Consider the following 23,238-nt stretch of genomic DNA (forward strand, 5'->3'; position numbering starts at 1 on the left):
AGCACTAGGCATACAACAACAATCATGGTGAAACAGGGCCTGTCCTCAATTTCTACATTCTACTGGAAGAGAAAACATAGATGCACAGGTATATGCAGAATCTATACCAAATGAATAAAAGATAGTTTGGGGAGCAAGAGCATTGGCAGCTTGAGGGATGAGAAAAGATTTCACATGAAGGTGGTTCTTTAGATGAATTTGAAAGAGATCAGGGATTCCAAGAGGCAGAAGTAGAAGAGGAAAGAAGATTCCAATCATGACGAGCTGGCAACAGAAAGGTACATGGAAGGGAGATGGACTGACACGAGAGAGGAACATCAAGAAATGTCTAATCTATGTAACAAACTATTGCTGATTCATTCCCACAAATATTTAGAATCTTCATGAATGCTTTTTGGTGGTTTTTTTGTGTTTAGGGTTGAATTTTTGTAAAAATTTAAACAGAACATTTTATAGATGCTCAAACAGTGCAAAATTTTGCTGAAAAAAGTCTTAGGTAAAATTCAACATTGACTCATGACTAGAATCTTCCCAGTTTCTGTGTTGATTTTGAAAAAAGACCAATTTTGCCCACTCAGGCAAGTTTTATCTAACATAGTTATTCAATCAATAACACTTTATGGAGTATTTACGATATTCCAGTAAGATTACCGAGTGATAGGGATAATTTCTGCTCTTACACTGTAATAGGGGAGACAAAATGTAAATAACAATGTATGCTCAAGATATTTACGGTGTAAATGGAAGGTAATCTTAAGAGAGAGGGGAGTAGCAGTGGTGCATGAGGGATGGCAAGAGGAAGGGGTTGACCAGGAAAGGCCTCCTATAAGAGGCAGGATTTGAGCTTGAGTCTTCAAGGAAGCCAGGAGGCCATGGTGAGGAGAACTCCAGGAATATTCAATAGCCAGTAATACAGGAAAGAAAGGATGAGGTCATTGTAGCCGGATCATGGTGTATGTGAAAGAGAGTTAAACATTAGAAGTTTTAAGAATAGCCATAATGTCTATAATGCTAGACCTGGTTAAACCTGAGTTCAAATTTGACCTCAGACCCTCACTGTGTGACTCCACTCCAAGACAATTTCTGCCCATCTCTTTTTTCTAATCTGCAAAATAGGGATTAAAATAGCATTTACTTCCCAGGTTGTGATGATGATAAAATGAGATAAATATTTGTAAAATGTTTAGAAGCATTTTTATTAATTATTACTACCTCAATATTACTAAGTATTAAGTGCTAATATTTAATGTGGATATTATATAATTTGTTAATATTAATATATTGCTTATATTAAATATCAATTATATACTGCTATTTAAAATTGTATTAGTATTAGGTTATTATCATCGTCATCATTATTGTGAAAGACTTGAAAGACAGAAAGTGTCCAGGTTTTAAAGGCCTTTAAATGATAAACAAAAGTTTTATATTTGATCCTGGATGTAACTGGGAACCACTGGATTTGTTTTAAAAATGCCCCAGATCACTTACCATTACCTGCATAGGCATACTTCACTTTAATCAAACCTAATACTATAAAAGAAAAAAATCTGTTTTGATCATAAAATAAATTAAGGAATGATTATTTATTTACAGAAGAGTTGTAGCAGAATTTCTTTAAATGGCATGTTTCCTTAATATTTCATAATATGGACTCTCATACAAAAATGTGATTTTTTATGGAAGTTCTTAAGAAACTTTCATGCTATAGCACTGATAGCTGCCTGCCCATATCTTTCTCCTCACTTCTAGAAAGTCACTGCCTTGGTAAACACTGAGGGGGTGGGCAATGGGACACAGTGAAATAGTCAAACTTTAACTTTGTCTGCTCAATAGAAGCTGAATAGGAGAGGATAAAGATTTGAGTCTGGGAAATCAACTAGAAGGCTATGACAACAGACTAGCCAACAGATATCAGGGACCTGGCATCAGGATGGTACCCATGTCAGTGAAGAGAAAGAAATGTGAAGGCACAACCAACAAGATTTGACAACAGATTGGCTACATGGGGGTAACTGTGAGTCAGGAGAACAGAAATGGGAATCACAAGGCAAAGGGGAAGAGAGAACAATAAAAAGTGGTATCAGATAAAGGAATTTTGAAGTTCATGGATACAGAAGTGGAATATTTGTGGGTGATAGCAAAATCAAGGCTATGACTATCTCTGTGTGTGTAGCCAAGATGGAGTAAAGCAGTAGATCAAAGGAATTTAGTAGATTGGGGAACTGGGAAGTTTGGGTTCTTAAGGGAGCAAGCAACACTGTGTTGAAGTTCCCTAGTAGGAGGGAAGGAATTGTCGTAGAAAGACTTTGAGGTAAGTCCCCTTTAATTGCTTCTCTCTAAGATTGCCTCTAAAATATTTTGTTTATACATAGTTGTTGTCTCCTCCATTAGACTGTAAGCTTCTTGAGGGCAGGAACTGTTACTACCCTTCCTGTATCTTCAGCTCTTAGCACAATGCCTGGCATATAGTAAGTTATTTAAGAAATGTTCATTGACTTGGACCCTTTGAGGAAGAAAGAAAAATGTTCCGGGGACAGACAGACAATGATCATTAAGATTGGATTCAGGGATAAATGTAAATAATGGGAACCTCAAAGGAAAAGACAATGTTGGATAATGATGGTAGAAGTAGAGCCCTACAGTAGCAAGTAAAGGTGGTTTTTGACCATGCCCAATTCATCAGAGGTTATAAGTGAAAGCACAACCAATTATAGGAAGGGTAACCAGGGATGTCATGTCATCAGAAGGGAGCCAGGTTTCAGTAAGTGCTTGAAGAAGAAAGGAAAGTGTTTAAGAGAAAATCGAGTTTGTTATATTTTGATGCACTAAGTAAAATCTTTTTACCAAGAAAAAATAATTTACATCAGATGGTGAAGCTAGCAATATTTTTACCCTGAATTAGACCTTTACCTCTTTAATTCTATTGTATTGTTAAGATAATAATTATGTTTTTTGTATTAAGCAGTGGATAAAATTTTCCTGTTTTATGCTTGGCACATCCAATTTAGAATGATTACTCTATAACTTGCCCATGACTGGGAGTCCACAGGAAAAAAATTGAACTTCCCTCAGTGTTTACCAAGGCAGTGGTTTTCCAGAAGTAAGGAGAAGAAAGATGTGGGCAGGCAGCTATCAGTGCTATAGCATAAAAGTTTCTCAAAAAATTTCTGTAAAAAAAACCACATTTTTGTATGACAGCTCATATTTTGAAATATTAAGGAAACATGTCATTTAAAGAAATTCTGCTATGACTTTTCTGTAAACAAATAATCACTCCTTCTTTTATTTTATGATTAAAACAGATTTTTTTTTCCTTTTATATTGTTAGGCTTGATTAAAGTGAAGTATATTTGTGCAGGTAATGGTAAATGACCTAAGGCATTTTTATAAAAAAAGCATTTTCTCCCTCAATGAGAGCGGCCTTGAAAATCCTAGTCCCCAATGTGCTATATGAGAAGCAAACATGAAATAAAGAAAATAAAGATGGGAAAAGGAGTTGGATCAGACCAAACATACAGAGAGGAATGCTACGTGAAAGGATAATGTTGAGGGTGTCAGGGGAATAGTTTTTAATAGATCTGAAAGAGGGGATGAAATGCAAAATTGGAACAAAATCAAAGATAGTATTACTACTGAAAATAACAGGGGATTGAGAAGCCATAAATAACTAGTGAGCCATATGCCTGCTCCGTTAGCTCTACAGAATCTTTATAAGTATGATCTGCACATGCAGAGGAAATCATTGAGGAAAATATGAGAAGGGGACAGACACTTTTCCACACACAATATCGGAGCACAGTTTTATATTCACAAATTTGATCAAAAGTTACAAAGCATATAAGATTCTAGTGTACTTACTGTTTATTCACTCTATTAAAATTTTTATAAAAAGCTCTTGACAAGCATATATTAAGTGTTTAATATGTGTCAGTCATTATGATAAGTGCTGGAGATTCAAAGAAAAATAAAAATAAGGTTCCTACCCTCAAGGAACTCACATTCTAAGAGGAAAGAGAATTTGAAAATAATTATGTACATATAAGATATATACAGAATAAATGGAATGTATTATCAGAAGGAGGGCATTGCATTAGCTCAAGCTGAAAGGGTCTTTAGAAAGCTTCTAGTCAATTCTCTTGATTCTGTGCATCAGGATTCCTTTGTTTTAGGGAATAAAAGTGAGATAGCTGTCTCCAGAAAATCATTATTAAAATGCATATTACTGGAAACCAGGAGACTTTTGCTAGTCTTCTCCCACAAGCACATTAGAATGAATTGGTGAGTCACACTAATGAATTGACATCTTGGAAGATATGCAGTAGTAGGCCTTGAAATAAAAAGATATAGGACAGAGTAGTTTGATTAGTGGCAAAAGGATGAGGGAGAAAGCAATAACACTGAAAATATGCAAGTCCTCTATAGTCAGAATCATGATAAAGAGGTAGCATAGAAAGAGGGATGAACCCATCAACTGGGGAATGGCTGAACAAGTTGTGGTCTATGATAGTGATGGAATACTGTGATTCTATAAGAAATGATGAGCAAGATGCTTTCAGGAAAACCTAGAAAGACATATATGACCTGATACAAAGTGAAGTGAGCAGAACCAGGAGACCATTGTACACAGTAACAGCAATATTATACCATGATCAACTATGAATGAATTAATTATCCTCAGCAATACAATGATTCAAGACAATTCTGAAGTATTTAAACTATTAAAAATGCTATCTACCTTCAGAGAAAAAACTGCTAAGAGTCTGAATGCAGATCGAAGCATACTTTTTTAAACTTTCTTTTCTTTTTTTGTGTGCATGATTTTTCCTTTGCAACATGACTAATACAGAAATATATTTCGCATGGCTGCACAGGTATAATCTATAACTAATTGCTTGCCATCTCAGGGAGGGGAGGGTAGAAGGAGGGTGAGGATTTAGAACTCAAAAAAAGTTAAAGATGGTTTTTATAAGTAATTTGAAAAATATTTAAAAATTAAAAAAAGAAAGAGGGATTGAATACTAGTGTGGGTATCTCAACGGAGCAATTATAGATATCAAGGTACATTGAGAGATACGTGGAAAATCTGAAAGACTAGATAGTAAGAGGATGAAGGTACTGAAAACTCATACTACTTTATAATCTTGTTTCAGTCTGGGCTTAATAAAGAAAATGCATAGAAGCATGTAAAGAGGCTTCTTCAGATCTAAGACATTTAATATTTCCCTACATAATTTCTAATAGGGAAATGACATTCTAACAATCTTTCATGTAAAGCTTGACTAAAGCTTTTAAAATTGATAGTGCATTATGGTTTCCATCAGGATACCTAAAAGACTACCTCTCAAGTACAAAAAAAAAATTCTTAACGACTCCAAGAAAGACCTAGCATGAATTTACCGCCTCATATATATGTTTATTTGTATGTGTGTATGTACATATACATATACACACAAAGATGTTGAGATACAAATATGTATATCTCTATATAATTTGTTTTCTCAATATCTTTCTCCAATATTACTTTTTAGTTATTTAAGTAAATGGAAGGTTATAATCATGTATATAAATGTTTATATTGAATATTAATTTACCTTATCTAGGCAATTTAAAATTCAGGAGGGAAAACAAATAAAACTATGATTCCTTTTTCTTGGCTTGGCATAAACATGGGTGAACGGGCATACAGATTGATTATGGTCCCGAACTATCTGCATTTATAATTGCTTTGTGTCTCTTAAATGATCATCCTCCAAACCAAGTATGTCCTATATGGCCCCGGAATGTAACTCCAGTAACAGAATATATTCAGAGACAAAGGGCTTGATGAGTATGACAACGATGATGTCCTACTGCCAAGAGTATTAAACTGTTTTTCTAGTAGTGGAATTACAGTGTCCCCTGCTTCACCTCTGCTCTCCTGTCCAATCCCCCGAGGCCAGCACATAATGTGTCAATGGCTGGCTAAGGATAAAAGCAGAGTTTGTGGTCACACACTGTGATTTTACAGTAAGCCTAACTAGTTTATATGGGGACAGAAGCTACAAGAAGCTCTAAGAAATTACATAAAGAAAATGTGAATAATTGCCTTATCTTGTCCTCAGTGAAACAAAAACTAATCCTTTCCCTAGGAATCAGAGCACAGTATGATGTGTACAAAAAAGGTGTGACCATGATATATAGCAATAAATAATTTACCTTCGATAGTTCCTCAAACTTTCTCCTATATGCTACAAAATAAATAGTTATATCTCTATATGCTCATAAAGAATAGAGTCTCTAGCTAGATACCTATATCTATCTTTGTCTATAGAATATATCCTATATGGAGAACATATCTATAAATATGGATATATAGAACAATTCTATATGTAACTATATAAAGATATGTTCTCTATAAATTACTTATTTTGTAGCATAATGGTTTATATTATAGTATAAAATATATTTATATACACACCCACTATATAATGAATGTGTGATCCTTCCATGATTTTCTTTGTTTCATGGGTTATTTTTATCTTTACTGGTACATTTGTGAACTCAGAGAAGGGAGACAGGCCACTAGCATATATGACGAGATGAACAAAAGCTGCAAAGCATACATAGGCATGGATATATTGTGATGTTACTATGAGAGTATACTTCCACACAGATAAGATTAAAGATCCATTGGAGTATATATAGCTTGACTACCTAAGCAAACTGATATTTAATCAGTGGACAGGCCAAGGTGTTACATAGTAAGTATAAATACATCACTGAAAATAAAGTGTTAAAATAAATGTAGTTACATATTTTATGAAACTCAACAGCACCCAACATTTTTGAAACCATTCAATGTTTTAGGAATTTGTGTTTAATATACGTATACAGTGTATTGTTTTTAGGAAAATAAAAAATACTCTAAAAGATATTTTCAACTCAGTGGCTTCTAATGCATATACCAAAAGAAAAAGAGACACTATCCTCAGAACAGTATAGTTGAAAAAAATCAGTGAAAACAAAATGCCAAATTATTAAACTCTACTGTGTTCTAGTGGGGCAGCTAGGTGGCACAGTAGATAGAGTTCCAGACCTGGAGTCAGGAAGACCTGAGTTTATATCTAACCTCAGAAACTTACTAGATGTGTGACCCTGGGCAACTCACTTTCCCTATTTGCCTTGGTTTCCTTATCTGTAAAATGCACTGGAGAAGGAAATGGCAAACCACACCAGCATCTTTGTCAAGAAAATCCCCAAATGGGGTCATGTAGAATTGGACATGAATAAAATGACTGAACAACAGCAAAAATCTGTTCTAGTATACTATTATCACTATGAAGAAACACAGTTTGTTTCAAAGCAATTAGGGTGAAATAAACACACCACCACTTGAGGAAAAAAATTACAAATCATTCCCATATATTATCTCTAGCTATAAACCATTAGCAAAATAAGTAGCAAACACATTATTAATCAGGGAGATTGAACTACACAGTAGATGAGATAAGCATTACAAGTAGAAAAAAACACGAGAAAGATTTTTGTTGTTGTTAATATAACAAAAGCACAACTTCTGTAAAATCTATCCTTTATTTCAAGCAACTTAAGCACTCGCCAAAAACATTTCTAAAGATTGTATGTATATTTATTGAACAGTGGTGAGGAAGAGAAATAATACTAAAATGATTCTAAATAAGGAAAAGAAATACAAGCTTTCTCTGTCATATGGAAGGATGACAGTGGAACCTAATCTGAGAGGTAAAAAATCCTGACCCCCTAAGTCTTTGAGTTAATGACTTGACTGTTGGAATTTGTGTTCCTCTCATCTATCTCAGGAATTAAATACTTTTAGGTGATAGAACTGATGTGTTGATCAATAAAAAGACAACAATCATTTAAACCGTGAGTTCCCGGCAATTTCAAGAATCTGCATTAACCAAGCTAGGGTGACTAGAGGAGAATCGATCGATCCACAGCCACCTTACTTAGTGAAGAGCATAAATGAGATATGGCCAAATTTTCAACACCAATGAATATAGATTAAAGAAAAAAATAAAATCAATGAAAAGCATGGGTTTTGGAAACTGTACAACCACAGTATCTTTGAAAACATAATACTAAGCACAATCTGGGCAAGTAAACAGATGCTCACTTTCATTTCTATTCTTTCTTCTATTTATCATATCCGCTCGGGGAGCACTTTCTTGTGTTTGATTACATGAGTGTTTTATAAATCTCCAGATGTGTTCATCTGTTTTTGTCTACTCTGTAGCTTTGTGTTTAAAATCCCTTTTACCACCCTAATCAGTGTTCTTATATCCCCAAAGAGCAAATGAATTCTTGGGATTTTAAAATACTCCACTTAGCTTTAGGGTATTATGGCTACAATTTCCAAACTAACCACTTCAACTAGATCTTCTATACATTCAAGAGATAATCAGTCTCATTATGGTCTAACATACAACCAATCTCCTTAAAGGGAACATCTATTTTTTAACAGAAATAAAAAGGTAATGTATGACAGGTGAGACTGAAATAAGTTTACTGTTAGTTAATCTTGAAAGTCTATTAAGAAAATTCAGCTTTCCTAATGGAAAACAGTTTCCCTTCTAGGAACCCAATCCAGTGTTTTAAATAAATCAAAGACAAGCCACCTACTCCAGGAGGCCTCTAATGATTCTCTATAGTCAGTCATGTGTGACGTTTAAAAAGTTCAAGAGACATAATTTCTGAGTAATTTAATCATTTTATTAATAATGCTGGCATGTTTATTAAAAAAAAAAGGATAGTCATTTAGCTGCCTCTCTCTTACAGCAAAGACAATCATGATGGCGGGCTCATATGCCCATTAGAAAAGAGGTGTTCCTGAGTGTAGCAATCAACTCTGATTGATTCACAATAAATGAGAGAATAAATATTACAATGAGGGTCTAAACCTGTTCAAATGAACTCTGAATATGTCATTCACTCCAAACTTACCCCCAGCCTTGGGCAATTTATTTAAAGAATTTATCCCTACCCAAACCTGAGTAGAGCACAATGGCTTCCCCACCTGGGTGGGGTCTGAACAAGATTGTTAAGAAAGTGAGTCCAATCTCATTATCAATAATGTCTTTTAAGAGACTGAATTTTTTAAATCAGGACTTTAGAAAAGGGGGGGTGGGGTACTCTAGATCTCCCCAAATCATTGGTTATTCATAATCATTCCTCTCACACAATTATTTTCCCCTTAGACTTAGACACAGCATATAGCTTGATCCCATCTGGTATTCTTATCATTCAGTGGTTTACATTTTGTATTATATGCATTTCTGTAAAGTCCTTTAACTTTATTAGGAATTGAGAACGGACCTGTGATTTCATTGGTATAGGGAACTCCCAGGTTCTACCTGTTCTATCTTCTACCAGTGACATTCAGCACTTTCTCTATCTCCTTACTTGACCCACTATTCATATACTAACCTATCCATCCATCTATTTCCATAGTGTGTATATGTGTATACACATAGGCACACATACATGCAAATATATACATACATAGGTATTTGTATGTATATACCTATCCTTAAAAAATCACCTTCAAAAATGAGCACAAACAAAAATGCCAATTTATTTAAATTTAATATGTTCTAATACCATATTATTATATTACTCTGAAGATATATAGTTGTTTAAAAACAATTATGGTAAAATAAGATATTACCACCTTTTTGAAGAGAAAGGACAAATCTTTTCCCCAGTGAGTGATGCTCCATGGATGCATAGACTATGTCTTTTCTAGGTTTTACATCTTCCTAACACCCTCTACCATTCTTGAGACATAGTAGTTACCTAATAAATATTTACTGAATTTTCTGTAGGACTTGAACATTCAGGAAAATGTCAACAGGAGGATATAACTGATGGGGCAAGATCCAGGAGGAGGTAGGAAAGGGTACAATTCAACAGGTGAGGAACCCTCTTCTCTTGGATACTAAAGTGTAGTGCAAATTGGAAGCACTGAGAATGAGTGATCTCTTGAAAATCCTTTTAATTTCAGCAAAAACATAACTTATGATTTCTCAGCAATGCTCATGGCATTCAGCTTAGTTTAGAAAAGCTGGTACAGTCATAATGCTGGTGGAACCAGGGCTGTACATTAATCTCCATTTCAGCAAGTTAGCTACAGATAAAGAAAAGGGTCCTTCCTCTACAACTCAAAATCTTTTGATGTTATTTTTGTTCCATACTCATAGACTGTAACCCTGAGTCCTGGAAAACCAATAAAATCTATATTAGAGCCAATCATCTGTCAAAGAAAGTGTTTAATCGGTTCAATTCATAACTATTAAAAATGAGAGTAGACATTTATGTGGCATTTTGCATACATTAACTCATTTGACCCTCACCACTACCCAGTGGGGTAAATGTTATTATAATGCCCATTTTTCATATAAAAAAACTAAGATTCTGGGAGGATAAATGCCATGGCCATTGTCACATAGCTAGTAACTGTCAGGTTTGGAATTTAAACTCATCTCTCTCAACTGTAGGCACGATATTCATTCTATCACACTTCTCGACTAGACGATGACCCCAAAAGTCCCGTGTTTACAATGATGATGATGATAAGTTGTTTTGCAACAATAGGGCACATTTACAGTTTTCAAAGTGTTTTCTCATTGGGCACAACTAGATAATAAGACGAAGCAAAAACATTTTCCTAACATCTCCAGACCTTTTATATAGAAGTCCCTAGCAATCCCTCTATCATTCTGAAGCCCCGGATTAGCTCCGATACTCTCTCTGGTTTTATTGCCTCACCTTTTCTCCATGGCAAACTGTTTTTAGGAGAAAATCACTCTATCACAAATGTTTGATTTAAATGTCAACGGGTGCGCTACTTCTATTCTCTGGAATTCAGACCAGGTATTTTATGTAAAACAGAAAGTAATCTAATTGCTCTTAGAATGCCTTTGATACTGTTAGAGAAAAGCACAGCATGACATTTCCATTCCTTTGTGATGGGATAGAACCACGTATCAAAAATGAACTAAAATTATGAAAATCTTCTATGGGCACAGGAAATTTTTTATAGCTCTTCATTCTGAGGGTAATTTTTTTCTTGAAGTAATGACACATATTAATTATCAAGAAAATTCTTCATTGTAATTCAAAGGTAAAGAGTTTAAATTCTCTACAGAACAAGCACAAATTTCATTTATACAGATTAATTAGATATGTCAAATTCATATTTAGGATATTTCAGCATTCTTCTACCCTTTCCTATGAAAAACAGATTTCTTTAATTCTACTGACAGTAAGATTTACATATAATCTTATGCCAGGATATAAAATACAAAGCATCACAGAATGAGGATTTATAGCCATTAACACACATTGGGAGTAAAAAAGAAAAAAAAAACACTCATATCTGGTCAGACATAGATTCTACAATCTTTTTCTTTCCAATATGGTCTTTCATACACATACATACACACATAGGTATATATATATATGCATATATATGTATATAGATATTTTAAGACATGCATTTAAATTGGATTGACTTAAACCTTTGAGGTAAACAAAAATGAGAGATTATTAAAAATAGATGGCTCAGGACAAAAATGTAATTTGTTCTTGAACTCTAAACACTGCAGTCAAGCAATTACCTTCAGAAGTAAAGAAACCACCCACCCAACTAAGGCTGGGGCTTTGTTCCTTATCTTCAAAGAACAAGCCACTTGCATCTGGATCAAATCCTTTAAACAATTATTGAGCAGCCAACATCAAAGCACTTTCATTTTTCCTTAGCTATTTAATTTAATTAGAGCTAATAAAGATATGGGTTTACAAGCTGGTTGCTGGGTGGAAAAAAATCCCCAAGAAACACACTCAAGAAATTAATGAATTGGAAGTTAATATCAAGACTCTTTGCTCCTGTACCCAGATCCCCTGGCCCATACCTGATGGGAGCACCTCGACTCTGGGCAGGCTTCAGCAAAACTGTCACAGTATTATCAGTTTGATTCAAAGGCGTTTCCAGTTCATATGCTGGCATGGAAGGAGCTGAGAGAGAGAGAGAAAGAGAGAGAGAGAGGCGCTCATTATATCTGATTTACTTGGTCAGAGATTTGGATTTTCTTGAAACAGTTTATTTTTTTAAATTTTTCTTTCCATGGCAAAGAGCACATGAAAAATATACTGAGTTCTGTACAAAGTGGTGGCCATCAACATAAAAAGACTTTATTTACATTTTCCCCACATGTATATCTAAAGAAAGCCGCCAGGCAGAAGACACAATAGGTAAAGCCCTTCTATTTTGCATTTTTTTTCACACAGGAGCTCCAAAATTAACTATGCATATTCCAAGGACAATTTCAAAAATGTGTTAAGGCCAGAAAAAAAATGTTTCAGTATACTTTTGCTATAAATAATATTCTTCAGACTGTGGGTCCAGATGCCCAAAGAGTCCTCAAGGAAGTTGGAAGGTGTTGCTAAGTTTGAGGCATTGAGGCTATCAATTAGGTAAGGCAATGTTTTCTGGACCCAAATTCCTCTTACCAAGAATCTCCTGGCATAGCTTTTGGTTCTATTATGAGCATAGGCAGAAAACTAAAAGCCTTCAAAATCTTTTGGGTAGTCGTCTTAGTACTATGTACAAAGGAGACTGCTAGTTTCATGTGAGTTCATTCCGTAAAGGAATGATTAAAGAGGCATGGAGGGAAGATATATCCATAGGAGAAAGCATTCAGTGATAAGGATCAGTAGAATATAAGCTCCATGAAGGCAGGGGATGGTTCATTTTTAATCTTATAACCTGGTGCCCAGCACAGTGCTTGGCCCATAGTAAGTATTAATCAATGCTTCTGGAATTGAATTGATAAATTTTAGAAACACTACTTTAAAGTATTTAACAAAAAATTTTGTGTCTTGTCAAGAAAAGCCCTGCTACATCTTGGTCCTATTATATTAGTTTCTGGGAGTTTTACAGTGAAGTCTACATTCCCAAAGTCCTATTCAGCTTATTCATTGTTTATCCTTTTCCTCTAGCTCTGTCATGATCATTTTATATTAAATTTACAATCACATTTGAATTCAGATTTGAAATCATTTTCATTGGCCTATACACTGTAAATTTATCCTTTGGGTGACAACTGATCAAAAAGAAATCTTCAACTTCACCTCCAACAAAACCCTGCTGGAAAATTAGTGGTGTTCCTCAGTGTTTTCTTGCTATCAATTATCCATCAAAATCTTAATAAAACCAGTAGGGATGAGTGGGAGTCAAACTAAAAACACTATACTAACAAAACAATGTGGTATCATCTGATGGTGGTTTCCCTCCAAAAATGAGAAATAGGCTCCCAATTGCCTAAAAATTTTGAAAAATATCAAGAACTCTTTGGAGAAATGAACTCCATCACTGCTAGGTATCTCACAGCAGATGCCTAACTTAATTCCCCAAACAGTAATGAAAAAAAATCAGCACAAATAAGACTTCCCACATAGTTACATATCTCTGTAAACACATTTAAAATGTCTGGCCACTGAAGGGAGGTACAGTTGAATTTCCAGGGCTAAAAAGTTAGAGGTAACTATGTCTTGGGCTGTCAGTCTTCATCCCTCATCCTGTGTCTATTAAAGAAGGAATTACCCTGGGAGGTTGCTACCCTCTATAAGCCAACTCCATCCATATAACAGAAAGGTATTTCTGCTGAGTTCTCAATCGTCTATGGCTCATTACAGGAATTTTCCAGCACTGTCTCTGTGTTAATTCAGAATTGTGTAAGGGATGAGTGAACACTGAACAGAACCCTCTGTCTCAGTTCCAAAACCCTAACACTAAATGCTGAAACAGCAGCGGGCATAGTTGCACCCTCTTCATTTCTGCGCTTCCATAAATTATGAGTTACACACTTTTGAAAAGGTAATCTCGAGAGTCCCACAAAACTGAGTGTTGGACAAAAATTTCAAACATTTCACAATGTCTTTTAGTCTGGCCAGCACTCTGAAAGAGGACTGTTTACTTAGCATCTGAAGGATGATGCTGCTTTTGATGAGGGACACAGTCAATCGCTTTCAACAATACCTGATATTTTTGTGGTAAATTGATTTGTTGCTGGAGGTCCAAAGCCTTTGGCCGTGCTTGCTCGGATAGTAAAGGAGTATGTGGTCCCCGGATACAGTCCAAAAAAAAGGAAATGAGTTTCATTCCCCAGCTTTGAAACTCTTCCACTTTGATTGGATAAATCTATTTCTGGGTCAAAGGAACTGACTGCCTTGTAGGTGATCTGCAAAAGAATCAGAATGTGATAAAATATCTTGAGCAGATGGACAAGATTGCATCTTTATCCAATAAACCCTTCTGATGTATGCACTGTCAGACATTTTATGATAAGCTATCCTGCTCCCTTAGACTCTTCAAATCCTGAATCCAATGACGGGACACAGGAATTCAGCCAAGACAGTTATGAGTTATTACTTTTATAGACAGAGGAACTTGGGGCCAGATAGTTTATGGTGGTAAAGATGGGTTCGGGCTTAAGTTAATACCTTGAATTTGTTTGCCTTTAAAATGTCTAAATCATGCTATCATTTGAACAAAAAATACCATTAACCACACAAGAAAAGGGTCTAATATGTTTGTAGTTTCATTTCTAATCAATGCAGCTATTATTAGACTATGCTAAAGGAGATGGTCCACTTTTGATAACAAGAGTAGTTTTAGATGCTGTGCCACAAAGAAAGCCAAGGCATTTGTACTTGAAATTGAATCTCTGGTTCTCTTCAGTAATTTTGGCTATTAATCAAGATGGTAGGGTTTTACTTTGGGCTGAAACGTGAACTCAGTTAAATGTATAGACATAGGAAGAAAGTACCTTATTAAAGTTCTACTCTGATGCCTTATTGGTGTATGGAAGTGACCGTGGGTGGAACGCCATCTGGCAAATCTGATGAGCTAGAGATAGAGAGGGTCTTAACTTTGAGGCCTTGTTCTGCTATGCAAGGGCTCATCACTGAAAGATTGGTCACCACATGTTGACTTCTTTTTTGCCTTGAAAATTCATGTCATTAAGATGATGTGATTTGAATTGAGAGGTTGCAGGATGTAAGGCATTGGACTTGAAGTCAGGAAGATGTAGGTTCAAATCTCCCCTCAAACGCTTAATAGATATGAGTGAAGGGAATATCCATACAGATGAAACAACAAATCTCTCAAAAATTGATGTGTGAAGAAAAGATGAGAGTCTTTAAATTTTGTCCTGTCAAATGCTACTCGTTTTTTTTTTTAATTTAAACCTCCAAAATGAGTTCATCACACGTTCCAAACAGAAGTTTTCAGTGGTGATTGCTGACTTCTACTGGCTTTAATGACATAATTTCTAAATTAGGAACCGATTCAAAAGTTTTAAATTGCAAAACCAAGCACCTTTTTTTGCTCTTAAATTGGTAGACTCACTTGTAATTTATGTACATGAACACTAACACTGTTATTATACAAAGTGATAATTGACATTCTTTTTTTCTTATGTTTATACCATATCATTATAATTAAGAAGACCTCTGAAAGAATATTTAGATCGAATCAACTAAGCTTTAGCAAGAAAATGTTTGCTCTATACTTTAATCACAACCATGCTTGACATGATCAGACTGATAGAATATTCAGGATATTAACCCTTTAATGGCTTTTATTCACAAAGTATTATCTGTCATATGCTTAAGCTGACCTGGAAAAAAAGATAAAACATGATGGTCTATTGCCTAGATCTCTATTCTTAGCTGTCAGGATAACCCATTAAGCTAGACACCTATGTTCTAGTATGTTTAACCTAGCTCTAGACTACAGTCAACCTTTGACTGTACTGCCACCAACCAGCTAATATTTTCCCCTTACTTTCATTCTTGAACTAGCAGTCTTTAAGTACTAATTCCACTAACTCACTTTAACTATTCCTAATCTGGTTTCCAGTGTACATCACTCTACTCAAACCATATTTCTGAAGGTCAAAAATGATTTTCTAGTTGCTAAATCTACTTTCCTTTCCTCTTTTCTATTTGACATCTGCAATATTCAAGAGAGAGTTGGATCACCTGTCTTTCTATAAACTTTCTTTTCTCTTGGCTTCCATGATGTCACCAAATTCTATTTTTTCTTCTATTTTTGTAACAGTTCTATTTCTATCTCCATTGTTAATTGTTTTATCTTTTTCTGCCCCCTAAATAAGACCATTAATTAAGGTTTAGTGTTAGGTCCATTGTTCTTTTTAATCACATTGTTTCCTTGGTCTCAATGACTACTGCCTCTACTCCTTTCAACCCAATCTGCTTTTTTCTATTGAGGGGACTACCCTTTTCTAGCCTCCCTGAACTCATTATCTTCCCTCCCAATCCTTCCCCTCTTCCCAGTTTCCCTTTGCTTGAGGATTTCCCTATGTTGAGTATATCACCATCCTCCAAATCTAAGTCACTCCGGATCCCAACCTTAATGTTATTCTCACTTTCAATATTTCTCACAATCGGTTGACAACACTTGTCATTTTAACCTCTATAATATCTCTTGCATCCAACTCTTTTCTCTGCTTACATAGCTACTGCCTTGGTTCTAGCAAACATCATCTCTCACTTGGACTATTGCAGTGAGTTCATAATTGATATTCCTGACTCAAGTCTCTCCCTATTCCAATCCATCTACCATATATCTGCTAAATTTTTGCCTTCTGACCCTGTTACTTCTCTATGCAATAACTTCAATGGCTCTCTGTTGCCTCTAGGATAAAATATAAGCTCCTCTGCTTGACTTCTGAAGCCCTTTAGAACTTGACCATCTACTTTATCTTTCCAGCATCATTTTACATTACTCTCCTTCCCACACTCTATGGTTTAGCTGAACTGGCTTTCTCTCTGTTCGCTTCATATGATATTCTCTCTCTCAACTCTGGCCTTTTGTAACAGCCCAGACACATTTCTGCAAGGCAGGAATGAAGGGCCTCTTCTTGTGCACTTCATAGAATCCTACCCTTCCTTCAGGACGATACTGAAGTTTATTCTTCCCAAGGCTGGGATCCTCTCTCACTGTCTTAAATTTAACAACTTAGTTTTGTTTGTTTTTTTTAACCATACTTAAATATGGGCACATCGTCTCCTTCAATAGAATGTTAGCTCCGTTGAAGGTAAGTATTATTTATTTTTTTTTCTATTCTAGAGATAAGCAAAGTGCCTGAAACTAAATAAATATTTATTGATTACTGGATGAACTGAAATGTAGAAGACTTTCAAATCTACAAGTTGTGATTCTCATTCATTCATTCATTCATTCTCTCTCTCTCTCTCTCTCTCTCTCTCTCTCCTCTTCCCTCCCCTCCCTTTTCCATTTCCAATGAGACAACATGGATGTCTTGTTGATATTTCAAAATCAATGTGTCTGAAACTGAACTCAACTCTCTGTCTAAAATAGTTTCTTCTCTTGATTTGCCTGTTTTCATTTATGGGAGCATCATTTTCTCATTTTGTAGGCCCAAAACTTGAGTCATTGTTGATTCTTCCCTCTCCCTTTCTGATCCCATATTTAGGCACCAAGTTCCATTGGCTCTTCCTTCCTCATTTCTTTCCTTTGCAACCCTTCCTCTCAGTTTCCACTGTTAATCTAGTTCAAGCTCTTACCCCTTTCTTCTTGGATTACCTACTGTTGTCACAATGGTATCTTAGCCTCATACATCTCCAATCAATCCTGTACTCCCTTACACAAAAATCATCACTGTCTCATTACTTTTAACATAATGTCTATATTTCATATCTTGTTATATGAGGTTCAATTAATTAGGCATCAATGTATCTTCTCCAGCCTCGTTTCATTACTGCCCTACAAGAATTCCATTATACTCAAACTGTTTTATTTTTTACAGAAAGTGTCACACTTTCCCCATGGTTTTTTTTCACTGTTACCGGTCCACTCCCTTAGAATTCCTTTCCCTTCCTCTTCACCTATCTATCCTTTTATACCCAGCTCACATAGCAACCTTTCTGTTAATTCCTGTCTGTCTATCCTGTCCTGAAATGATAGGTCTCCCCTTTGAAATCCTACTGCAATTATCTATCTGGCAATTATATGAAAAGTGATCTTTCTTCTATGGTTTAAACTGCTTTTTAAATAAGCCCAGAGAAGTTAACATACCTTTGCTCAAAGTCACACAGGTAGTAAGTTGAGGGGCCTAGATTACCTAGGTCCTCTGAATCTAAGTCTAGAACTCTTTCCATCACATCTGACTATTTCTGTTTTTTCACAGATTCATATTCTTTCCTCTAACTATCATGAAAGTATCTTGAAATCAGGAGTCATAGCTTATCTTTTGCCGTACCAACCATGGTACCTAGAAGGTACATAATAAATGCTTAACAATCTTTTTTTTAAAAAAGAACTTTGTTGAGACTAGTTGTATCTTAGGGTTGACTCGTGAATTTTAGTTTGTCCAAAGGTGGCTAGAAAGGGGGGAAGAGAGGATAAAATGGATGAATAATCAGTGGAAAATTGTCAGAGAACAGGATCACTTCTTCTGATACTAAAGAGAGGGAAGAGAGAGTAACAGAAAACAAAGAGATAAATCTATCAGCCCATGAGGAAGGCATATATTTTGAAGTCTGTCCAATAGTGGAGGTAAATTTACACTAAGGGAAGACAGCTGTAAGATAGCTAAAGTGAAACTAACTGTCCCTCATGGAGACCAAACAAATTTAGTCAAACCTAGTCCTCCTTAAAGCAGATGAACAGTGAGCAATGGGGAACTTAGCATGGTGCCTGTCACCTAGTAAGCACTTAATAAATGCTTGTTGACCTAACTTGAAGCTCCTAGGACAGCAGATATTGGGGTCTATTTTTACCACTGTCATTACCTCGCTGAGCAAAAACCAAAGAAGTCTGAGAGTGTTTGTGCAAAGAAAAAGAATAATTCTTTATTCTTTTAATTTACAAATAGTTCCTAATTTTTTTCCTGTGGTTACCTTTATCATACCATCTATATCTATATCTACATCTATATCTATCTATCTATCTATGCACACACACACATACACACACACACACATATATGTTTTGTCTTCTTTTATCCTAATGTTTGTTTATTTTCATCTTTAGGTCCACACACAATTATCAAATTCTACTTCTTTCTCCAAAAAAAGATGCTTGGTTTCCTTTATTATTTAATTTTTTCTTTTCTAATCCATATTGCAGTCCTTGTCTTTTATTTGATGTCCCTATTTTTCCCACTTGCACAGTTCCCTATATTCTGATTGACAGGACCTCTATACTAACCAGGTTTAATCTCGAGGTATGTAAGATTTGACTTTGAGAAATCATTAGTTATATTATATTATTCTTTGCCAGAGGGATGGGGGAGAAAAACCCCACAATCTTGAAGGCAGAAGACCTGTTTTTCAGTGGAATTTCCCTCACTTATCTGACGAGTTACCATAGGCAAGTTATATCAGCTAAGAGTCCTTTTCCTTCTCAGTAAAACACAGCTCTGGGGGCACCTAAGGGTTGTTGTGAAGCACAAATCAGACAAAGAATGTAAACACACTTTGTAAATAGTAGATGCATAGCATTATTATGATTACATACAAGTGTAAGGTATTATTATGATCATGAATAAAAGAGGAACAATGAACATAAAAAGGTGATGGTATTATAGAAGAGAGGACAGAGAAAAGGCCTGTGCATCCAGGAAGATTTTATGTTTAGTCATTAAACTCAACTCAAAAAAGTTCTAAGCTTTCCCTTCCGGTACCATGTAAAGTGAATTGATCTTCTGTGCTTATGCATATACTTTTATTTTTCAAAAAGCCTGATTTATGACACATTCATCCATCCCCATTGTACCAGCATTTCACATTAGTGTTCACCTGGGAGAGCCTGTCTGCTAAACTCCCAGAGATTAATGCGTTCTCCTGTTGGGATTTCTATTCTTATTGTTTAAGTACTTAATTGTTTAACTGAGAAATATGCATTCCTGTAGCAATAGATGAGGAGAGGCTGGCTTTCACTGCCCTGGCTCTAGACAAACATATGTATCTTCAGAGGCAACTGACCCCTTCTCTCATCATCACAGCTTTACTTCCAAGGCTGATATCATATTGTCGTTTAATGGTGTCCTACTCTTTGTGACCCCATGGACCACACTTTCCATGGAGTTTTATTGGCTAGGATACTCGAGTGGTTTGCCATTTCTTTTTCCAGTTGATTAAAGCAAACAGAGGTTAAGTGACTTGCCCAGGCTCACAGAGCTAGTAAGCGCCTGAGGTTAAATTTGAACTCAGGTCTTCCTGACTCTAGTCCTAGTAATCTATCCACTGAGTCCTCCAGCTGCCCCAATATATCATATATATTTTTCTACCAAAAAAAGTTGTTTCTCCACCTAATTTTCATACAAGTGAAGCCTAAAAACATCAGAGCAATTAAGATGACAAACTCTAAAAACTGTGGTCAAACAGTCAATTGTCAGAAGTAATTATGAAACAAGGGACAAGTCATGCATTTTCTTAATATATCTTCCATTTTACAGTAAGACAGCCATTGAACAACATCAATAGCTTAGCATTGAAATTAGTTTTTTCTTTTATTGAAATTCCTTTAAGCTTTCAATTAATTTTTCTTTCTTTCTTTCTTTTTCCTCTTTCTTTTCTTTTTTTCTTTCTTTCTTTTTTTTTTTTTTTTTGCATTTCAATACCAAGTTTCGGGAGATTTATGGAAACATAAATGTAAGGCTAGTTGGGTCAGATATGAGGGTGAACAGTGATTACTGTCTGACAGCTTAATCTGCTCAGTCTTTTGTCAGTTTTTCTGAAAGGTATTCAAGCAGAGGTTCCAGATGAGGAGCAGCAGCAATTCCCAGAAACCTAACAACATATAATTTTGTTGAATTTGCATTCAAATAAATGCTGGCTTAAAAAAAATCTACCTGCTTACTTCGATTACAATAGGCTTAGTGAAATGATTCTCATACAAATGTGGTGATGACTGTCACCACTGCTATTTCTATTTTTTCTTGAACAATTCATCAAAATCTTCTTCACTATGATTCAACTATCTGACATACATCACGAGATATAACAGTGTCACTGAAGTCTAAAGAGAGTTGCTAATTCCTGAAAATCAAGAGTCATTATTCTATTGTCACTCCCCAGGTGAATTTTATTGACTTTTAAATTGCATAATCTGTATTCTTTACAATTCAGCAAAACAATATTTTATGGTTAAGAAACATCAAGAGCTAAACTTCTGAAATATTTAGTACCTAAACAAAATAAAACAATTCAGTGTTTAAAGAAAGACAATTTTCAATATTTTATGTATTTAACATGCAATTATTAACCTGGACACACCCAATTCATTACAAATACTCATTCAAAAAAATATATATATATATCATAGATTGTAACTTACATTTATTGTACCTCTGTGTTTACATGTAAAAAAAAAAGCCTGCTTTAAATGACTATTTAGGGGCAGCTAGGTGGCACAATGAGTAGAGCACTGGCCCTGGAGTCAGGTGGACCTGCATTCAAATCTGGCCTCAGACATTTGACACATTTACTAGTTGTGTGACCTTGGGCAAGTCACTTAACCCCAATTGCCCTGCCTTTCCCCCTGCAAAAATTAAAAAAAAAACAAAAAAATAGAGAAATTAAATGACTCATTTAATTCTTTATCAAAACAACTCCATACTCATTCAAGGTAAATTTATTGGCATTTGATGGGATTCTTTAAATCACAATTAGTAGGCACTTGCTAAACACTTGCTTAATTGAACTGAAATTATAATTAAATTTATATGTACTCTACCTCATAGAAGGTGATCACACCATATGTCTGAGCTGGCTCTCTCCACTGAAGAAAGATCTTCTCCTCGAAAGTACTTCCTTGGATAGATTCAATGGGAACAGAACTTGGAACTAACAAGAACAACAAAAGTACAGTTTTGGTCAGCTGAACATCAGTTAGGTTTTAATTTCTTAATGAAGAATGGCATTTGACATTCTGCAGATATAATCATTCTCCCACAGAGACTTTCAAGTAGTAGATAGAATTATTCCCTTAATCCTCTCCTTCCCACCTCCCCTTGGCTAGAAGGATTTTCCTTTAGAGGAAAACAATGAAAACAATATCCAGTCATCTCTTCCTTAAAGTAAGAGAAAATACTGACATTCAATAAATTTTCATGTCATGTTATCTATTCTTTAAAGGAAAATAAAAATTAGAAACATAGTCATAAATTTAATGCTACAAGGGATCTTAACATTTCATCTACTCCATCACCCTTCTTTTTACACATGAGGAAACGGAGCCCCAGAAGGCTATCCAAAGTCAACCAGGTAGAGAGTGGCAAAGCTAGGATTTGAACTAGGTCCTCTGACTTGAGGTTCAGTGTTCTTTCATTTGTGTTATGTTGCTCCCTGTAATGCCTGAAGCACAATCAAATTTAACTGATGTCATTAAATGATAGAAGGTAATAATTTTTCAGGAAAAAATGATCATGGCCAAAAAAAAAAACAAACCAGTTTTTCACACAAGTCTTCTCACATAACCCAAGTAATTTTTTTTAAAAAAAATCTCTTTATTCATGATACAAAATCACATGTAACATAACCATGATCTCATCTGTAGACTTGCTTGGTCACCAACTAGTACCAAGGACACACTGTATTCCAGAAACAAAAAATGGTGACAATGAAAAGCTGTCTCATGAAATAAATTTCTTAACATGAAACAGCTATAAAAATCAATGATCAAATAAGGGATATAGGGAAAGGTAACAGGAAGTAGAGGACATAATTCTGGACCTGGAATAAGGGTTCAAGTCCTACCTACAACACTTAATGTAGGCACTTTCGGAAAATCAGTTAAAATTAACTAGGTCTCGCTTTCCTCATCTGTAAAACAGAGACAGTAAAACCCATAGTACCTTCCTCACAGGGTTGTTCTGTGGCCCAATAAGATGACCTATGTAAAGTTCTTCATACCTTTTAATGTACTCTATAAATGTGTATTATTACTGTCTCAAGAGTATACTATACACAGACACACATCTATAGCACAGCAACATAAAGACATTTCATTAATCTTCCAGAGACTGCTTGGCTTCTTTCAAATTGCAGCTAAAATCCCACCTTCTACATGAAGGTCCTCCCAATCCTTTTTAATTCTAATGTCATCCCTCTGTTGAGTATTTTAAGTTGTCCTGTTCAAAGATTATTTGTACATGGCTGTGTGCA

At 35.3% G+C, this 23,238-nt stretch overlaps 1 protein-coding gene across 4 annotated transcripts in view; it reads right to left on the minus strand.

Annotated features, from left to right (window-relative positions):
• Nucleotides 1–23,238, minus strand: part of PTPRM (protein tyrosine phosphatase receptor type M) — a 1,028,886-nt gene that overhangs the window by 460,524 nt on the left and 545,124 nt on the right. For all 4 annotated transcript variants that reach the window (XM_036752813.1, XM_036752827.1, XM_036752817.1 and 1 more), the window contains 3 exons: nt 21,809–21,918; nt 14,060–14,261; nt 11,934–12,036 (listed from right to left, as the gene is read on the minus strand). In XM_036752813.1, the coding sequence (XP_036608708.1) occupies nt 11,934–12,036; nt 14,060–14,261; nt 21,809–21,918 (415 nt within the window). The remainder of the gene's footprint in view (nt 1–11,933; nt 12,037–14,059; nt 14,262–21,808; nt 21,919–23,238) is intronic.

The sequence above is a fragment of the Trichosurus vulpecula genome, chromosome 1 (genome assembly GCF_011100635.1).
Source record: "Trichosurus vulpecula isolate mTriVul1 chromosome 1, mTriVul1.pri, whole genome shotgun sequence".
Taxonomy (NCBI): domain Eukaryota; kingdom Metazoa; phylum Chordata; class Mammalia; order Diprotodontia; family Phalangeridae; genus Trichosurus; species Trichosurus vulpecula.